The following is a 14221-nucleotide window of genomic DNA, read 5'->3' as shown; positions in this document are numbered from 1 at the left end:
TAAGAAATTTAACGTTTCTGTTTCCAGATATGACGGATTAAATGAGAGACTTTTGTATACAGGGTTTCGTAGGATTCCAACTAATTACATATTGGTAATTATCATCTATAGCACCTATTGTAAATTTATTTACATGTTTTATTCCTTGTATTTTTTTTACATACCGTTTTTATTATTTTTCAGGTTATGCCGAAAAAAACAAAAAGTAACCAAGATGTGTAAGGTTTTTTTTTAATATCATTATATTATATTATTTAACTGAAAAGTCTTTAACTATATATATAATAACATATACATATACATTATCTAGGATTATAAATTAATAAGATTTCTATGTTGTTTTAGGATGCTCATAGGCGCACCAATAACTGTCGATTCGGTAAGTATGGATCAATTGAGAACTGTACTTTTTGTCACAGGTCAAACGATTCATATGGTTAATACCATGGAATTGAAATTTACTAGATTCTTACTCCATTTGTAATTAGGAATATATTTGTACAAATTATCAATTCAATACGTACACTTAATAAAAAAATTACCAATTAATAAGCTATACATTTTAGGATCACTTTTTCCCGGACCCAATAAATTCACAAGAAATTATGGAGAACCGAAAAGAGACAGAACGGTTTGTACATTTATTTTTAAGTCATATATAAAACATTGTTTTAAAATTGTTTTAGATATTTTTTAAATTGGCTGTGATCGGTGTATAATATAATTTTACTTGCCGGAAATTAATCTGTTAATAATTCATTCAAAATTACAAAATAATAAGTGTATTTATTTGTTTCAGCGCCATTAAAGAATTTTTCAAAAAGGTGATGATCGCCTTTACTTAAATTTTTAATTTTCATTATTAGTTTAATGGACCAATTTCATAAAAATCATTTATTTTTTCACAGGCAAGAACTCGAAATGAATCTATGAAAAATGGGCAAGTATTAAGTTATTAAATGGATACATTTAATAAAATAGGTTTTTTTTTATTTTTTATAATCAGTGTCTTAATGAACTTCCGTAATTTTTTAGACAATCACAAGAGGTAAGTCTTTCAATGATTTTATTTCCTTAAATGTTCATTATTTTCATCTATACTAATATTATAAAGCTGAAGAGTTTGTTTTGTTTGTTTGTTTGTTTAAACGCGCTAATCTCAGAAACTACTGAACCGATTTGAATAATTCTTTCACTGTTAGATTGTCTATTTATCGAGGAAGGCTATAGGCTACATTTTATCCCAGATTTCCTACGGGAAACGTCAACAATGCAGGTGAAAGTTGAATGAGTCGGCCATCTGCGAGCTTTCCACGCGAACGCTGCGCAAACCAACAAAGATATAGTAAAACAATGTACAAAAGATGTGAAGTACTCATTTTTTGCCACAAAAAAGTCCGCGAGAGCATATATCTATCTCTTAAGGTTTACTTACAATAACCACTTTTATGTTCATTTTTTAAGATTATTTTTTCATTATAAACATAAGTTATTTTGAAACCAATTTTCTTTAATTCGGTATAAATCCTTATCCAAATAAATATGTTTATTACTTTCGGCTTTTCATGTAGACTAAAATTGCCATTTACAGTATATAAATCAGACGAATAGGTTTTGAGATATAGTCGTTATAAGCAATTTTCAGCGAAACATTTAATACGGCGAACCAGCGTTCTTTCTAATACGCGTGACCGCCTGACATTGATAAAGCCGAGGAGGATGTTTGCAAAAATAAATATGATGCCCAAAATAACTATTCCACGCGGACGAAGTCGCGGGCACAGCTAGTTTTTTATACTATAACTAGCTGTTGTTCGCGACTGCATTTAACTTAGATAACTAATGATTTTAGCTTTGCAATGTTTTATGTAAAAACCGTTCATTTATTTTTCAAGAAAGAGTAACAAACATACACACATTTAAACATTTCGCATTTATAATATAAGTAGAATGATACATGAAATATTTTAATTTTTTTTTTTCATTCAAATTTTTTGTTTCCTATCATTTACCACATGAATTAAGAGGAACACGGACTTCGTACTGCAGTCGAAAGATATTGATTCCACTTAGTTAAATAGGATAATATTTTTAGGAAGTCCACAAAGCGCTCCGAATTGGCAACGACAGAGAAGTGCCCAAAAAGGGGGATTTAAGACTAAGGACTCATGTTGAACATGTGAGCGACATCAGCAGCTCGGAGGAAATCCAGAAGGTGGTGGAAGACTCATATGAGCATATGACTACTTCGGTTGAAGATAAGAAGAGCTGGTTTGCTAAGTCTAAGGTAGAAGGTTTAAAACTTTTTTTTAATATATTTTATGGTCTCATGTAAGGATGTAAAATATGCCTTTATGAGAATAAAAGTCTATAAACCCAAAACTAAACTTATATACATATTATCATGTCTCATTAGAGAATTAGGTATTCTTCATTTAGGCGATGGGATAGTTACTAGCTCTCACTATTTGAATGTCTCCTTCCTTGCGTTAGTCTCCTGCTTACATCCTCACTTTTCGGAGAAGAGCCCTTAGTACGCCTTTACGACCATGAACCTGTATTAGGTGAGTCAGGTTTTTACACGAAGCGACTCCCATCTGACCTCCGCAAGCTTTGCAAGGGCATCGAACCCGTATTGGATCATGGGTTGCCTGAATATACATGTCCTTGGTTCCTCTCATAGTAAGAGCGTCATATAATTAGCGGTCGAACTTGTCATGGCCGAGTCATGATTAGAACGTATAGGTACCTCTATGTGGCAATACGTTTTTCCAGCTTTTTCCAGCCCCTGTAAAGCGCAAACTATTTAGAGGGGCTGCACAATTTATACTTTTTTTGTATTGATAGTTTGTTTTTTTTATTACGGGACAAATTACACCGATTGAGTTAGCCTCGAAGTGAGTTCGAGACTTGTGTTACGAGATACCAAATCAACGATACTATATTTAATAATAAATACTTATATAGATAAACATCCAAGACCCAGACCAATCGGAAAAAGCTCTTTTCTCATCATGCCCTGGCCGGGATTCGAATCCGGGACGTCCGCTGTCACAGACAAGCGTACTACTGCTGCGCCACAGAGGCCGTCGAGTCATAACTCTATAAATTTTAATTACGAGTATTGACTGTGAACCAAAAATATTTCAGCACGCCTTCAGTCACGTCAAGATCAGCAATTTGGCACCAGATATCTCTGATTTCATGCCAGTTACTCCAGAAGACTTCGACCAGTTGAGGAATTGGTGGTTTTATAATCAAGTAAGTAAATTATTGCGTGCATACATACATACCTATATAATATCACGCCTTTTTTCCGGAGGGGTAGGCAGAGACTACATCATTCGTGGCATCGTCGCTTCATTCCAATTCACAACTCTCTTCATGCAATTATAATTCTTATTTAAATTATTGAGTCTCTTGATAATACAAATTATCCCCCTATAGTAGTTACCGAATGGTCTTACTAGTAGAATTGACATACTTATGGGGTAGCCAGAGCCAACAGTCGCGAAAAGACTGAAACCACGGCAATGATTAGGTATAAGCTGTGTGGATCGTTGTAAAGCACAGTTAGCGCAATCATTATTTTTTAATGTATGTATTTACTTATAAGAAGTAGGCACTTTGTATTTGAATGAAAATAATGTGACGCTATTTTTCTACATGTTTGATAGAAAATCTGAGAGCGAACGTTTTAACTTAAAAACACCTGATTTTTAAACTTTTTTTAAATTTTATTACTAATCATTTTTGAAGAATGGTTTCTTCATAAAAAAGGTTTCATACAATATCCAGACCTAATACGATATCGACTTAAAATTATAACATTTTGCAGGATGACTACAAATCATTTAAAGAAAGCCATAGTGATGAGAAACATTCGTCGGAGAATTAATTAAAATACATCAATGTCCATGTGTTTTATTTTGTTTAAATAAATTTGAAAAACCAGCTGACGCATTGAGTTTTTTTTATATACATTTTGTTTCTGATGTTAATAATTGTATGTGTAACTGATTTTTAGCAACCTATGCAACGATACGCACATACCGATCTATCTTACGATGAATAGATACTCTAGAAGGCTAGGTCTTCTTTCAAAAATACTTCCGTCTATCCCACTAACCAAGTGTAAAATAACTGAAGATTTGAAGGTCCGAAGGCGACCGTCGTGCCGGGAATGTGAGCGAGGGTAGCCCACGCTCCCAGCACTAAAGCGGTAGGCGATGGCACCGTGTGGTTTGAGTGGGTTCAGGCCCCGCATAACCCGTCCGGCTTTCCGCAGAAAAAGGTTCCGTAAAAAATTACTGAGACGATTTCGTTAGTTTAACTTGTCCCATGAGACTATACGATCAAAATCGACCCACCATGATACAATTCAATAGGATTAATGGGATATATACAATTTAATTCAGCAACAACTACTTATGATTCTTTTTCTCTATTTTTTTTTATTATTTTACCTGTAAAATCTAAGTCAGCCAAAACAATTTTTAACTTTTACTAAGGTACTACTTTACTGCCTGCTAGTGACATCTGTGATTATTCAGGAGAATTAAATAATAATGAGTTAAAAACCAATTTAGCTACGAATTCGAAGAAGTTATAAACAGTTAAATTTAATAACATTTACACTGTGTTTTGGTTTGTTACAAATAATTGAATGTTTCATGTTGCTTTCATTCAAGAAAAATGTGTATATGTTTACCGAAAATTCCAAGAGATGGCGCTAATCTGTAGAGATGTATTATTTTCTAAAGGTCTGGTAGCTAACCAAATCTTGAATGCCAATCTTATGTGTGAGACATTTTAGGCTAAGATATTGCCCTTCCTCCTGCCATAGTCCTGGTTGCATCTTTAGAGGTCGCCAGGGTGCGGTATCCATCCTGTATAGGGTAAATCAGGTTTACACACGAAGCGACTCCCATCTGACTTCCGCAAGTTTTGCAATAGAACTTTACACGTATCGAATCGGGTTGCCTGAATGTCCAGGTCCCGCTCCATCGCGATGTTTTTCTCCCAGTCAGAGCATCTTAGCGGTCGAATTAGTCATTGGTAATAGCCAAGATATGATTTGAACCTATGCCTCTATGTGCATTACACATTTTAACCATCAACGCTCTTAGGCTTAGATATCAGTCTTTATAGAATTGAGGACATTTTTTTTAATTATCCTATAATTATATTACAACCATGTACCAGAACATGAGACCATTTGCTGCAGTCGAAAGAATACTGTTATAATATATTTATTTAAATTTTTATACCTATATAAATATTTGTGCCGTGTGGCTCCCGGCACCAATACAAAAAAGAATAGGACCACTCAATCTCTTTCCCATGGATGTCGTAAAAGGCGACTAAGGGATAGGCTTACAAACTTGGGATTCTTTTTGGGATTTTTTTTAGGCGACGGGCTAGCAACCTGTCACTAGTTGAATCTCAATTCTATCGTTAAGCCAAATAGCTGAACGTGGCCATTCAGTCTATTCAAGATTGTTGGCTCTGTCTACCCCGCAAGGGATATAGACGTGACCATATATATGTATGTATGTAAATATTTATACATTTAAATAGAATATATTTAAATAGTCTTATAAACAGTAGTTCTATTGAATTGAGACAATAGGCTATTTGACTGTATTAAAAATATACATTTCTTTTATGTCATCAGTCTTAATATTATTTTTTTGGAGCGATTTGTAATAACGCGAGATAAAAATATTGCATTATTTTAACAAAATCCGTCTCAGAAAATTAGGTTTTTTTATGCAGCTGTCACGTGACAAAAAACGAACGTGATTGGCTATTTCTATTATGACGTCAATTATCCATAAACAGACTGTGGATCGTACCGTTCCTTAGTGTTCGCTATTATTATTCAAGATTTTATAAGTGTTTGATCGCTCAGGATTACTCAGATAACATAGGTATTTAATAATGGAAACCAATTCCGCGAAAGCTGACAGTCGAAACCTACCAAAAGTGGACGCAACAATGGTTGGCGTCTTCTTCAAAGACAATCCAGATTTCTATGCTGCCGAACTGAGGAATGTGAAAACATCAATGTAAGTATATCTTGGTAACCACTGATCTTAGATCATGATCTGAAACCACTTCATGCGAATATTCAAATCCATCGGCATAGAAAAAAACAGTTTAGTAGGAGATTTTATCGTTGTATTAGTGCATTGAGGCACTGCACAACATTTATAGGAACTCATTTTAATAATTTTCACACATATGACGTGGCACAAGATAAATAAAACAAGAGAAAATCAAAACTTTTCGAAACACCAACAAGCTTTGTATGATATTTACACGAAATTTACGTCACTGCATGCCATGGCCGCCATATTGCTAAAAGTCGCGTTTTGGCGGCATATTTGAATATTTCATTTTCTTTTTCGATTTTTTAATAAAATAGCTGTAATAAAGGCAGAAAAGTATTTTTGTAGGGCTCCTTATAAACAAATAAATACCCTAAGATAGTTTTTAGAACTTTGTCAAATAGCCTATTTCTGTAGCGTCGCAAAATCCTCCCACTTGTCCTACCAAGGGGCAACTCAGTCTGACTTTTGGGGTAGGTGGGAAAATACCGTTGTTCAGAGTCCGTCACCATGGCCAAATCGTTTCTTGTTTACTCTTTACATGTCAATGATAATGATTTTATCTTCACTTCTTATTGAAACTATCAAAATATCTCGACGTGTGGTAAAGTGGCTTGATAAGGGAGTGAACCGGAAAACGGTGTAACATAATATGAATTTATTTGCTGCTATAGAAACTAATAGAAATAAAGAAATAAATAACAATAAAGAGTTTTATCTATCTAAATTATTGGAAGAAGGATAATGTAAATAATGTTATCATTTGATTAAGATTCCGATGCGCATAAAGAATAAATGCCGTATGGTTCCCGGCTTTCGAATTTCGAATAGGACCGAGTAAATGTTTCCCATAGATGTCGTAAAAGGCGACTAAGGAAAATATTAATAAACTTAGACTTCTTCTTGTAGGCGATGGGCTAGCAACCTGTCACTATTTGAATCTCAATTTTTTAATTATTCCATACAGCTGAACGTGGCCTTTCAGTGTTCTCAAGACTATTGGCTCTGTTTACCCCGTATCGGATAAAGACATGATTATATTTCCGTATGTCTTTTGAAATCCGCGGAAAGAGCAGCAGCATATACTATGTATATACATATTTTATCAGTACTAGATGCTCCAAACATTTACATAACGTTTCGTAATTGCAACAAAATGTTACCGAGTAGATGATGTGTGATGATAAGACAATGAAGTGATAAAGAAACAGATATACTTTCTTAAGGTGATTAATTTTATCTTCCGCATTGAAGGGCATTGAAATAAATGATATTGTATAGAAACGAACGAACTTGCTCTTTAAAACGTTAATTTGAAAATTAGTACCTAATTAATTGGTGCCTTGTAGTTCCAGGCACCAACAGAAAAAAGAATAGAACCACTCCATGTCTTTCCCATGGATGTCTTAAAAGCGACTAAGGGATAAACTTTTTCTTTTAGGCGATGGGCTAGCAACCCGTCACTATTTGTATCTCAATTCTTTCATTAAGCCAAACAGCTGAACGTGGCCTATTGGTCTTTACAAGACTGTAGGTTCTGTCTATCCCGCAAGGGATATAGACGTGATTATGTAAATTGTATCTATGTACCTAATTGGTAGGTTGTGATATAAGTATCAACCATTGTCCATTACCTTGAAAATTAGGAATTATTTATTGATGCGCGCATCAATAAATAATTCCTAATTTTCAAGGTACATTTTGCGTACATTACATTTATAAATCATACATATGTATGTCTTTATCCATACACATAGCCTGTAATCTCTAAAATAACAGTGCTGAAAGGACGAGTTGAGCTGTAGGCTTGAAGAGGGAATAGAGATTTAAAAAGAGATCATTGTTAGCCAATAGTCTAAAAGCAGAATCCCAAGTTTATTAACTAGTATCTCGATTGCTTTCTTTTATTCTGCATGGGAAGAGAAGACAGTTGGCACAAACTATGTTTTACCCCGTTACCAGACTAGCATGGACTTACACATATTAATGTGCTCTTATTACGTGCTTCAGGTGCATCGGAAACTTACCCAAATGATAGCTTTATTTGCATTATCCTTCTTCCAATAATATAGATAGATAAAACTCTTTATTGCACCATAAGAGTAAAACATACAAAACAGCACAAAACAGACAGAGATGGTACAAATGCGGACTTATTGCTAATGCAATTTCTTTTGTTTAATATATTTTTATTTATTTTTATTGTTTATTATATTTTCGTACTTGTAAATAGTTAAATTAATGCAATATTCATTCCCTTATCTAACTGTAAATAATGTACATTTTATCAAAGGAAGGTAATTTAAACAATTTGTATGCATGTTATCAATTATCTTAATACCCTTATACTCGTATTTAGTCATCTAATTCAGCCACAAACAAGTGGTTGTATTATTTGTGAAAATGTTTTGAAAATATTTATTTTTAAATCATTTTGCGAGCAAAACAATTATAATGGGAAACTTAATTTGTTTGGGAGTGGTTTTATAACTAACTTGCAATTTTGTGACGAAATAATGTATAAAAACAAGACATTACAAGACCATAACACTTCTCTTCAAGACAGTTGTGTAAAAGGATAAGGTGGTTGTACAAGTGTTAAGTAGAACATTGTACGATGGAGAAACGCTATATATACGTGGGGGCGTCTGTTTGTTTATTAGTAATAATGGCCTCGATAACTGTGTTACTGCTGTTCACTTTAGTCTGGTAAGTAAATAAATAATATTACAATGTCAATGTATTTTTATCTGTTTTTCACGTCAAAAACATTGAACTGATGTCCATAATTTTTGCATATGTTTAGTGCGAAATACGAAGCAGGTATCAATTAGTACTTTACACGCAGATGAAGCGGCGTGCTCAAACAATGTATAAATCTTCATTATAATTTCTGGAATCAACTGTTGTTTTACATTGAGGTAGTTTTTTTTTCTTTTTTGGACAAATTACACAAATCGAGTTAACCTCGGAGTAAGTTGGAAACTTATGTTAAGAGATATTAATCCAACGATAATCTTCGGAAAATGTTCATTTTTCATGATGCTCTGGACGGGATTCGAACCTCCAGTGCCACAGACAAGCGCTCTACCAGTACGCCACAAAGCAGCAGTCTTTTGTGGGTTTTCTGCCAATATTTGATTTGCTATTTCCAGGACCCACCAAGATGCAATTGGATCCAAACTGATAATAGACCATGATGGAGGTGCTGACGATGCTATGGCCATTTTCATTGCTTTGATCCATGAAAAATATTTCCAAGGGTGAGTAAAGTGAAACAGGCTACTAAGGGAACAGGCAATGTATGTATGTATGTAAAAGAAGAATAGTAAAGTAAAAATGTAGACTTACGATTTTATTATCTACATATACTAATACTATAAAGCTGAAGAGTTTGATTGTTTGTTTGAAAGCGCTAACCTCTGGAACTACTGGATCGAATTGAAAAAAGATTTATGTGTTAAATAGACCATTTATCGAGGAAGGCTTTAGGCTATATAACATCACGCTGCAACTATAAGGAGCAGGGAAATAATGGAAAATGTGATAAAAACGGGTAAAATGTTGTCGACAATAAAATATTATTATTTAATTTTAATATACTTTATATATATAATACCTAAGATATTTTTACCGATTTGTATGCTGTTGTTGCGCTGTAAACATTGAAAGACAATTGACTATGCATTTCAGGTCTCAAGTGGTAGCAATAACGACAACATTTGGGAACGTTGATGAGTCTCAAGCATTTATTAATACCCAGAAAATATTACACATAGCTGGAAGAAAAGACGTAAGTTTGTTTTTAGATGACCTCCGGTAAGCACATTGCAGTACCTTCCTAATCTTAAAACTTTTAATTTAATTACCTAGGTGTTCGATTCCTGATCAGGACATCATGAGAAATGATCTTTAAAGTGCCGTTTCTGACACGTATAGGACCACTCCATATCTTTGCCATGGTTCTCGTAAAAGGCGATTGGGAGAACAGCTAATAAACTTAGGATTCTTATTGTCAACGATCTTTTAACTTTTTGTAATTGAATTCCGTCATTAAAACATACAGCTGAACTTCGCCTTTTAGTCTGTTCTAGGCTATTATTGGCTCTGTCTACCCCGCAAGGTTTATAGACACGATAATGTGTGTGTTTGTATCTTTTAAGTACAGATATGAGTAAGACAACCAAAGTAATCATTTTTATTAATTTTTATAGCCGAGAAATGTTTTCCTGTTTTACAAATGAGTCTTGATTCCAGATTCCCGTATATAGAGGGAGCACAACTCCCATTGTCGATGGCATAGAAACTGACTATTACTATGGTACTGATGGTCTCGGGGACTGCGACACTGATTACGAACCCATAGAACCACAAGCTGACCATGCAGTGAAAGCATTGATCGAATATTCTAAAAAATATGAAGGTAATAAGCTTCTCTCGTTATCTCAGTATTTTTTTAAGACCAATTATTCTTTTGGAAATATTTTTATTTATTTAAACTTTACTGTATAAAACAAATGTAGGTATAGCACAATTGGCGGACTTAATGCTAGTAGCGTTATCTACCAGTCAACCATTGGATCTGACAGAGATTTTTATGTGGGACTTTATTCCAGTTGAGTCATTCTAAGACGAGTCAGACTCCACCGGTGACCATGACCTAGGAATAGATCATGTATCTAAGTTATAGATCGTTTTGCAATAATGTGAAATTACCTACATATTTACTAATTCGCTTCTTATCCTTACTCTTTTCTGAACACCATATTTTGGACGGATTAGCGTTCTGAATTCTAGAAATAAGAATTATATATCATTAGCTTTAAGAATATTGAATTGTTCTCATACTGAACTTTTAATTTTATCTGTAATTTCAGGAAATCTCACCGTCGTAGCTATAGGATCTATGACAAACATTGCACTGGCCATTAAGATAGACCCTCAATTTCTAAGCAGACTGTCTATGGTCTATGTTGGAGCAGGATTTATTCAAAGTAAGATTAAGTTTTTTCAACACCTTTTTTGTTTACGCGATAACATATCTTACTATCACTATCTGAATCTCAATTGCATCATTATCATCATTGTGCCGTGCAGTTACCGGCACCAATAGAAAAAAGAATAGGACCACTCCAACTCTTTCTCACGGACTTCGTAAAAGATGACTAAGGGATAGGCTTATAAACTTGAGATTCTTCTATGAGGCGACGGGCTAGCTTCACTGTCACTTTATACGAATCTCAATTCTGTCAGTAAGCCAAACAGATGAACGTGGCCTATCAATATTTTCAAGACTGTTGGCTCTGTCTATCCCGCAAGGGATATAGACATGATTATATGTATGTTGCATCATTAGGCCAAAATTAATTTATTATTGCATATTACTTAGCCATCTGTGCCAGATGAACGTCAATAAAATCTGCAGATGTATACACGTTAGATTATTATTTATGTATATTGTTTATCTATTGTAGTTATTATGTATGTTTATTATAATTATTTTATTTATATTTTGTGTAGGTATAAATATATTTATTTAGTTTGACCCCACATAAAGTTCTCTGCCAGAGCCAATGGTTGACTAGTATAATGCTTCTAGCATTAAACCCGCCAATTGTGCTATACATTTGTATTTTGTGCTATGAAGTTTAAATAAATAAAAAATCAAATGGCATATAAATAATCTCTTTAATGACCTACAATTTAAGATTATCTTAGTTAAAAAAGTACCTATTAACAAAATCATAGAACTGTTCATGAAATATTTAATACTCAACTTTAACTTTTAGGTCCAGATTTCACGGATGCAGAATTCAACGCGGCGATGGATCCTGAGGCGTATTACATTGTAGCCAACCATGGGAGCCCTGACCACGTGACCACAGTTCCCTTTTCTCAAGTTTACACGACCATGAATTTGACTAAAGTAAGTTCATCTAGGTATTTTAAAGGAAGGATAACTTATTATTGGTTCGTTAGCAGACTGAATCAGTAGTTCGTATTTACGTACATACAGTCATATGGTCACGTCTATTTACCTTGCGGGCTAGACAGTGCTAACAGTCTTCAGCTTTTTCGCTTGATGATGAATTGAGATTGAAAAAGTGACAGGTTGTTAGCATTAGTTAAAAGGAGAAATGATCTTATTTATCATTACAAAACTCTGTTTGGAGTTGTTTAATGCTGGGTTTGGTTAGCTAACTCCTAAAGACAGCTCCATAGCCATAATTATCAAAAATCCGAATCACTATTAAAATAATACGCTAACGAGATATAGACTTCGCTCTCGTAATTTAGAATTGTATCTTGTTATGTCCACAAAATACATAAAAATGTATATTTGAACTATTGCATGTTTGCTCTACTACAGTGCACACATCCTACTTCCTACTACTATTATAAAGGCGAAAGTTTGTATGGATGTATGGATGTTTGTTACTCTTTCACGCAAAAGCTACTGAACCGATTACCATGAAATTTGGTATGTAGGTAGCTGAAGACCCAGAATAACACATAGGCTACTTTTTATCCCAGAGTTCCCGCGGGATTGATAGGGTTTCCATGCGGACGAAGTCGCGGGCGGCCTCTAGTCCTACTACTATTATAAAGGCGAAAGTTTGTATGGATGTATGGATGTTTGTTACTCTTTCACGCAAAAACTACTGAACCGATTACCATGAAATTTGGTATGTAGGTAGCTGAAGACCCAGAATAACACATAGGCTACTTTTTATCCCAGAGTTCCCGCGGGATTGATAGGGTTTCCATGCGGACGAAGTCGCGGGCGGCCTCTAGTATATTATAAATGCGAAAGTTTGTATGTCCGTGTGGATGTTTGTTACTCTTTCATGCAAAAACTACTGAATCGATTGCGATGCGATTTGGTATGTAGGTAGCTGAAGACCCAGAATAACATATAGGCTACTTTTTATCCCGGAGTTCCTGCGGGATTGATAGGTTTCCCATGCGGACGAAGTCGCGGGCGGACTCTAGGGCTTAAATATTTACCTACTTCTTGTTGTAATCGACTCACTCTCTATGTAACTTATTATAACGATCAAAAAATTAATTATAAAATTTATGTTTCCAGGAGTGGCGAGCTTCAATTTTAGGATCTATCCCAACAAAAACTATGGAAGCTCTGAACTGTTTTGAAAGAGTGTCTATGAGTGGGAAGTCAGGCTGGACTCAGCTAGATCCGGCTGTGATGGCCTTAGCACTGAACAGTAGCATAATTGAGGAGGTTAGATATTCTAACAATAGCATTATATTATGTGGTAAGTCATTGATTTTATTACCTAACTTGTTTTGCGTTCACCGTTGGAACATAAGTAAACTTACAACTCTTTTCAAGAAAGTTCCATCTTTTACATACCTACATATTTTCACGTCTATATCCCTTGCGGGGTAGACAGAGCCAACAGTGTTGAAAAGAGTGAAAGGCCACGTTCAGCTATATGGCTTTACGATAGAATTGAGATTCAAAAAGTGACAAGATCTAGCCCATCGCCTACAAGAGGAATCCCAAGTGTATAAGCCTATCCCTTAGTCACTTTTTACGATATCCAAGGTAAAGAAATGGGTCTATTTAAAAAGCCGGAAACCACACGGTTTAATAGCCTCCACCTACAAATTATTTATTAATTTCTGTTTTATCTTAACTTTGAAATTGCATTTATATTCTTTTCAAGGAGATGATCGTGGTATTAATACCAACGGCCTAACATCAGCATCCGAAGCGAATGTTCAACTTATTTATTCTGGGAGCAGAGAATATTACCAAGAGTTTTTATATAACACTTTTGCAGCTGAATTGACAAATTAAACAAACGACTATTACATATAGGATACTAATGACTGTTTCTTCAAACTACTTACAAACAAAAGGCTGTGAATCTATTTTTAAATTTGTGTAGCCAAAGAAAATTATTTGTAGTTAACAATGAGTTTTGTGTTTTATTATTTCAACTTGTTAAGTATATTTTTGTCTTTAAATTTTATTTAATAAATGACCATTATTGTTGTTCTGAGTTTAAGTTTGTTTACTAACCAATAATTTTGCGATGAGGGAAAAACATTGTGAAGAAAACTGCACCTTCTGAGAACTG

General features: G+C 34.4%; 1 protein-coding gene across 1 annotated transcript; it reads left to right on the top strand.

Annotated features, from left to right (window-relative positions):
* Window positions 1-8465: 8465 nt before the first annotated feature.
* On the top strand, window positions 8466-14136 carry LOC106141360 (uncharacterized). Its single transcript, XM_060954328.1, has 8 exons — window positions 8466-8822; window positions 9269-9376; window positions 9807-9906; window positions 10371-10536; window positions 10991-11107; window positions 11903-12039; window positions 13204-13390; window positions 13805-14136. The coding sequence occupies exons 1-8, from the start codon at window positions 8731-8733 to the stop codon at window positions 13936-13938; spliced, it is 1041 nt and encodes a 346-aa protein (XP_060810311.1). The 5' UTR covers window positions 8466-8730; the 3' UTR covers window positions 13939-14136.
* The last annotated feature ends 85 nt before the right edge of the window (window positions 14137-14221 follow it).

This window comes from Amyelois transitella, chromosome 4, assembly GCF_032362555.1.
Source record: "Amyelois transitella isolate CPQ chromosome 4, ilAmyTran1.1, whole genome shotgun sequence".
Taxonomy (NCBI): domain Eukaryota; kingdom Metazoa; phylum Arthropoda; class Insecta; order Lepidoptera; family Pyralidae; genus Amyelois; species Amyelois transitella.
Note: the sequence above shows the minus strand (reverse complement) of the source record. Positions and strands in the feature narration are given on the sequence as shown.